This window comes from Salvelinus sp. IW2-2015, unplaced genomic scaffold (genome assembly GCF_002910315.2).
Source record: "Salvelinus sp. IW2-2015 unplaced genomic scaffold, ASM291031v2 Un_scaffold640, whole genome shotgun sequence".
NCBI classification, from domain to species: Eukaryota; Metazoa; Chordata; class Actinopteri; order Salmoniformes; family Salmonidae; genus Salvelinus; species Salvelinus sp. IW2-2015.
The window spans coordinates 752,414-759,749 of record NW_019942587.1 but is presented as its reverse complement, the minus strand read 5'-3'; the positions used below and the strand labels follow the sequence as shown (position 1 = coordinate 759,749).

The 7,336-nt window shown below is 40.2% G+C and overlaps 2 protein-coding genes across 3 annotated transcripts; both read left to right on the top strand.

The window, feature by feature from the left end:
• The first annotated feature begins 2,600 nt into the window (after positions 1–2,600).
• LOC139023970 (zinc finger protein 3-like) lies at positions 2,601–5,158 on the top strand. 2 transcript variants are annotated; one of them, XM_070438268.1, is made up of 3 exons: positions 2,601–2,901; positions 3,790–3,955; positions 4,380–5,158. In XM_070438268.1, exons 1-3 carry the CDS (start codon positions 2,863–2,865, stop codon positions 5,042–5,044), a joined length of 870 nt encoding a protein of 289 aa, XP_070294369.1. In that variant the 5' UTR covers positions 2,601–2,862; the 3' UTR covers positions 5,045–5,158. The 2 variants fall into 2 exon arrangements, with proteins under 2 accessions (XP_070294369.1, XP_070294370.1); XM_070438269.1 differs by having other exon boundaries at positions 3,790–3,943; positions 4,380–5,154.
• A 168-nt stretch (positions 5,159–5,326) lies between these two features.
• On the top strand, positions 5,327–6,472 carry LOC112068664 (zinc finger protein 100-like; the record flags this gene model as incomplete). The annotated part of the gene is given in 3 exon segments (XM_070438270.1): positions 5,327–5,488; positions 5,652–6,060; positions 6,063–6,472. Coding segments are annotated over 3 exon segments (972 nt in total), but the record flags the coding sequence as incomplete, so codon positions are not given.
• Between the last annotated feature and the right edge of the window lie 864 nt (positions 6,473–7,336).

The window sequence follows — 7,336 nt, the reverse complement described above, 5'->3', positions numbered from 1 at the left end:
GTAATATTTTGGCATTTGGCGCCCTGCAATTCTAGCGGTTGTTTAGGAAAGGGATCCCGTAAAAGGGATCCGTAGCACAGAGAAGTTAATTGAAATGCATTCCAGGTGACTACCTCATGAAACTGGTTGAGAGAATGCCAATAGTGTGCAGAGGGTGGCTAATTTGAAGAATCTGAAACATAACATATATTTTGGTTTGTMTAACACTTTTTTGGTTACTACATGATTTCATAGTTTTTATGTCTTCACTATTATTTTACAATGTATCAGTAGGTGTGTCCAAACTTTTCACTGGTACTGAATGTCGGTTGACATTTGGGATGCAGCTATCCTCTCTAACAGTTAGAAGCCAAACAAATTATGCCAGAAACTCCAAATGTCTTTATGTCAGTCTTGTGGCTTGCCGATACAATGACGTCAKACAATTCATRAACACCATGGTGATGCGCCAGGACAAWTTCTTTTGACGGTTGAAGTGTTGTCYTCGAGTGGGCGTGGCAACACTACACTTTTAGYAAATAAAGGTGCTATCTAGAACCTTAAAGGGTTCTTTGACTTTCTCCATAAGATAACGCTTTGAAGAACCCTTTTCACTTCCATYTAGAACCTTTTTGGTTCCAGGTAGAACCCTTTTGGGTTCCATGTAGAACCCTTTCTACAAAGGTGTTCTACGTGGAACTCAAAAGGGTTCTCCTATGGGGACAGCCGAAGAACCCTTTTGGGATCCTTTTTTCTAAGAGTGTACCCTGCATGTGTCACAGGTGTTAACAAGGTCTTATAATGAGTGACATCATCCTCGCCTCCTCCATGGTGGCTACACTGTCGCTCCTGGCAACGGTTCAAGGTTCTGAGCATGGTCGCTAGGCGACAGTCCAGAGAGGAGAGATGCAGCTCGGAGAGGGGCCTCAGAGAATAGAGGATCATGGAAAAAAGAGTCCCTCATGACATCACAGACTGTACTGGGGCAGGGAGAGGAGACGCAGACAGACACAGTAGGGTGCAGTGACGGATCCTAGAGAAGGTGAAAGAGAGTGAGAGAGAAATGGAGTGAAAGTTGAGAAAGAAGAGGAATAAATTATTTTTTAATTTATCATGTTGTCTCCTCTAGCTGAGTATATATATTCATGATAACATAACTTATTGCATCTTAATGTTTAATCATGTACCATGTTATACCTGCAGCACTGCTCCAGAGGTGTCAGGATAGAGGGTTCATCTGTAGAGTGGCCTCCAAACCTGTAGTCCGCACACAGACAGTGGCAATGTTACAATCAACCAACGTTAGTTAAACATGTAGTCAGCACACAGACAATGTCAATGTTACAATCAACTAACGTTAGTTAAACATGTAGTCAGCACACAGACAATGTCAATGTTACAATCAACTAACGTTCGTTAGCTAGCATTCGAGGGCTAACTGTTCTCAAATATTTGTGCAGTGTAAAAATAACATTTGGGTAATTTGTGTAGTCTGACTACTGCAGTAGGCTACTGCTTGTCCATTTGCTTGCTAACAACAAGAAACCCAAACAAGAGAAACGTGAAAGCATCCAGGCAGCAGAGATGAGCTTGTCATTAGCTAGCTAATGTTAGCTATATTGTAGCTATAAAGCATTATGTTTATTGTTATTTTGAAATAACATCTTTATTTTATTGTATACAAGTTATATACATAGACAGAAGGYAGTAAGTTATAAATACAGTATATTTGGCTGTAGTTAGGTTTAGAAGAAAGACTTATGCAGTGGTGTAAAGTACTTAAGTAAAAATACTTTAAAGTGCTACTTAAGTCATTTTTTGGTGGGAATTTGTACTTTACTTAAGTATTTATATATTTCACAACTTTTACTTTTACTTCACTGCATTCCTAAAGAAAAGTATATACTTTTTACTCCATACATTTTCCCTGACACTCAAAAGTACTCATTACATTTTGAATGCTTAGCAGGAAAATGGTAAAATAAACACACTTATCAAGAGAACATCCCTGGTCATCCCTACTTGATCTGATCTGGCAGACTCACTAAACACAAATGTCTTGTTTGTTAATTAAGTCTGAGTGTTGGAGTGTGCCCCTGCCTATCCGTACATTTTTAAAAACAATAAAATTGTGCCATCTGGTTTGCTTAGTATAAGGACATTTTAATTATTCATACTTTTACTTTTAATACTTAAGTATATTTGAGCAATTACATTTATTTTGATACATAAGTATATTTAAAACCAAATACTTTTAGACTTTAACTCACTGCTACTTTTACTGACTATCACTTGTACTTGTCATTTTCTATTACTATATCTTTACTTTGACTCAAGTATGACAATTGAGTACTTTTTCCACAACTGGACTAACGTTTATTTTTGACAAGAGAATTACTTGTGAATTAGGTTTGATGCACCCATTGCAAAGACTTGCATAAACAGCTCTTTGTCCTATGTGTGCTGGTAGTGTACAGCAGCTGTCATTATAGCAGCAGCCAAAGACCGGAAGTAGTAATTCTCAGACACCCCTCAGGAGAGGCCTATTCAGAAACTCCCTCTTTGCGCATGTGTTCCAAGTGACTGCCAGGTAAAAGTAGACGATAGCAGACAACAAGATTCTTAACGTTTTCTTGACTTTACTCGACTTTTCTAGATCACGTAAAACGTTATCCAGGAACTTTCTGAAGTAATATTAGGCTACATGTGACGTTTATTTGCTCTAACCTAATTCCGTTTTGATATTTAAATAGATGTTTGATTGCTCTGGTCTAGGGACGCATCATTTGCAGCCTTGAATCGAATTTTCTCTCCGCAACTCCCTAGTCATTATCTCTACACTACAACAAAGTAGTCAAACTCTACTGTAGCCTACAACATTTCATGTCATACAAAGAAACAATAGCTTCCACAATGGATCGGGTAAGTCTGGCTTTAACAGTATAGGCATGCTGTGTTGTATAAAATGTCTAGGCCTAGTTTTAATCGTCTTTGATCTTTCACATTCCTGTGTTTGGTTTAAACGTCTCGACCAAAACAACATCACGGTAAAACTTGTTGGGATTTTTTTCTTCTTCTTCAAAGTAGCCTACTACTATATCATGTTTAGGAATCTGTGARTATMAKCTAATTATRTCTCCTTCCTCCCAAAGTGTTCACATTKCTTTCGAARACATTYTCCATTATTRGACCAYATACTCAAGTGGKCGTTCTAACAAAGAAAATAAATGTCTTCAAAAATGGAAGTCAATCGGTAAAGAGGCAAGATCAGYTGGGACCATTATAGCCAATGAGAGGGCAGACATGCGTGTTTCCACAGCCTCATGCGTCTATATCGCATTTTATTTTATTTAAGGTTAGGCATAAAYCTAGAAGTGTCGTTAAGGTTAGGGTGAAAATCACATTTGAATAAGATCAATTGTAGAAATGGGCGTGGTTTATGGCCTTGTTTGCGGTAACTATTGAAGTCCTGGCACTACTCCCATATAAAGTGTCCTACTTATATCAACAGCCTAATCGTTACGAAATGCATATTAGATCAAATAAGGCAGAAGCCAGATTTTGGGCCCAGTTATCCCTCTCGCTACACCTCTTCATCGCTGTTTGAAAGGAAATGACTGGTATGAGATATATGGTGGAAACTAGCCCATTCCTCCACCAATCTAATACTCTTAGATTTGTGGGTTGTAGTGAACGATTGAACATTTGAGGAAAAATGAGATGTTCGAGGGATGCACCCGAATCAGAGGTTTAGACTAAATTAATAKAATATTTGGTTTAATGTTAATCTATGTTGAATACTTCCAACAGGACAAATCTAGCCCGTTCCCCTCCACCCTCCKYMAGWCKKCAGGTCGATCGCCTCCCTGTACTTTACTGRTGGGTCTGGTCATCTGCAGGAAAACACCAGGGCAGAGTGGAACTGAGAGAGGAGAAGAGGAACATGGAGATTTGATTTCATTAAGTAAGAACCATGGTGTMTMGATTAGACTACAGTCCGCTTCTGTAACAATTTAATTGATGAAAATATCTGGTCTTTCCACCCAATTTTAAGAAGTGTACCATAAAAAAAGTTTGATTTCACATAATTTTAACATTCTGTCAAAAAAAGCACTTGTTCAACTTTAATAAAATACATGTTTTGCCATCTCAAGAGGTWTWATGAAATATAAATCCTATAGTAAGAGGAAATCTGATTAAAATCTGATTAATTTAATTCTCCATGTGTTCTGTCTTAAATGGCACTTTATTTAATATAACAGTTTTAAAATTCAATATTAGTATGCAATTATTAAAGGAAAAATGTCAAAGTTCCCCAAAAGGCATTCATTTCATAGAAAGACATCTGTTAATGGGTCCATATTTGCAAAACGTAACTATTCAATGTCTTTGTTTCACAGGGGACATCCCTAATCATTGCTCTCTTAGTGGGAGGGGCTTATCATCTGGGGAGCCTCAACAACATCATGATGCTGACATGAAAGAGATGAGTCTCTCCAGATCAGAACACCTCAAGAAACACCAGCAGAGACGTATAGGGAAGAAACCTCACCACTGCTGRTCTGYCTGTGGGATGAGTTTTGCTAAACAGATGGAATTGATGAACCATGAGCCGATTCACAATAGAGAGAAACCGTACCACTGCTCACAGTGTGGGAAGCGTTTAGCTGCATCTAAAATCTTAAAATCTCATCAGAGAATTGATACAGAGGAGAGGATTTACACCTGCTTTGATTGTGGGAAATACTTCAGTCGTTCAGGAGACCCTGATGCACACCAACGCATACACACAGGAGAGAAGCCTTATAGCTGTGATCAGTGTGGGAAGAGCTTCAATCATTCAGGATCCCTGACTAAACACCAACGCATACACACAGGAGAGAAACCTTATAGCTGTGATCAGTGTGGGAAGAGCTTCAATCAATCAGGATCCCTGACTACACACCAATGCAATCACACAGGAGAGAGACCTTATAGCTGTGATCAGTGTGGGAAGAGCTTCCGTCATTCAGGATCCCTGACTACACACCAACGCATACACACAGGAGAGAAGCTTATGTTGTGATCAGTGTGGGAAGAGCTTCATCATTCAGGATCCCTGACTAAACACCAACGCATACACACGGAGAGAAGCCTTATAGCTGTGATCAGTGTAGGAAGAGCTTCAATATTCAGGATCCCTGTATACACACAATGCATACACACAGGAGAGAAACCTTATAGCTGTGATCAGTGTGGGAAGAGCTTCCGTCATTCAGGATCCCTGACTACACCAAACGCATACCACAGGAGAGAAGCCTTATGCGTGTGATCAGTGTGGGAAGAGCTTCAATCATTCAGGAACTGACTGCACACCAACGCATACACACAGGAGAGAAGCCTTATAGCTGTGATCAGTGTGGGAAGAGCTTCAGTCATCAGGAGCCTGACTGCACACCAACGCATACACACAGGAGAGAAGCCTTATAGCTGTGATCAGTGTGGGAAGAGCTTCAATCATTCAGGAGCACTGACTACACACCAACGCATACACACAGGAGAGAGCCTTATAGCTGTGATCAGTGTGGGAGGACTTCAATCATTCAGGATCCCTGTCTACACACCAATGCATACACACAGGAGAGAAGCCTTATAGCTGTGATCAGTGTGGGAGACTTCAGTCGATCAGAGACCTGACTACACACCAACGCATACACACAGGAGAGAAGCCTTATAGCTGTGATCAGTGTGGGAAGAGCTTCAATCGATCAGGAGACCTGACTCCACCACCGCTACACACAGGAGAGAAGCCTTATAGTTGTGATCAGTGTGGGAAGAGCTTCAATCGATCAGGAGCCCTGACTACACACCTACGCATACACACAGGAGAGAAGCCTTATAGCTGTGATCTGTGTGGGAAGAGCTTCAATCAATCAGGAGACCTGACTACACACCAACGCATACACACAGGAGAGAAGCTTATAGCTGTGATCAGTGTGGGAAGAGTTTCAATATTCAGGATCTCTGACTAACACCAACGCATACACACAGGAGAGAGACCTTATAGCTGTGATCAGTGTGGGAAGAGTTTCAATCATTCAGGATCCTGACTAAACACCAACGCATACACACAGGAGAGAAGCCTTATAGCTGTGATCATTGTGGGAAGAGCTTTGCTCTATCTGGTAACCTGACTACACACCAGCGCATACACACAGGAGAGAAGCCATATAGCTGTGATCAGTGTGGGAAGAGTTTCAGGAAGATAGAATACTTGACTATACACCAGCGCATACACACAGGAGAGAAACCTTATAGCTGTGATCAGTGTGGGAAGAGTTTTTCTCAAAATTCCACCCTGACTACACACCAGGTCACACACACTGGAGAGAAGCCTTACTCCTGTCTATGTGGAAAGAGATTTGCTCATTCAGGGTCACTGAAACAACACCAGAAAACACAAACATGTCAACTTTCATCTCCGGCACCGGTTCCAGATCCCTAAATAAAGGTTCAATAGAAACATATTGTAAAGAGTCATCCATCTKCCATTCTCTAARAGTTTACTAKGTCTGATTACCATGGTAACCTGTGTAGATAATATGCAGCTCTGGATTCACATGTATCCAGTGTCTTGGAGTAGGAGTGCTGTGTGTGTGGTGGGGTGGAGGTGTTCAGAGCTGTATCTTATTTCATTAACTCCTGTTATCCATTAAATAATGTAGAATCATGTTTCAACAATACAAGGTGTGTATTCATGTATTCAATAGACCAATAAATTGAATCCATTATCTGCTCAACAACGTCTGCTTATCACATTAATTATATGTTTTTAAAATCTATAATTTTTTACAAGGATCACAGACCTTTTGTATAAGTTGTTTGGTCATAAAAGATGTTCACATATTTATTGTAAAACTCTTCACCAGGTTTTAGTGTAGCTGATGGGACATACGGACGTACAGAAGACTTAGGACTATTATTGTAGTCAAATGATGTTGTTGTATTTATTTTAAAGGATTTTAATAGTGATATCTTTCAACTTTCCTTATTGTATATTAAGTGTGTGTAGCGTGGTTCATTCTGCGTTGTGTATTTTTAATTAGGACGCTGCCACAACTGATGGTCTGCTCGTTGAAATCTTTTTATTTGCCCTGCACACGAAGAGACAACACACACGTTACCCTTGGTGCAGTCACAGCTCTCCGGCACCTTGCTAGCCGAGGGTCAGGCAAAAGAGCGCCAAAAGGAATTAACAGGTGCTGCGTGCACACACTCGCTGCACAACAGCATATACAAGTAAAACTATACAGAACATAATTCTGACAAAATAAAAGACATACCTGCACACGAAGAGACAACACACACGTTACCCTTG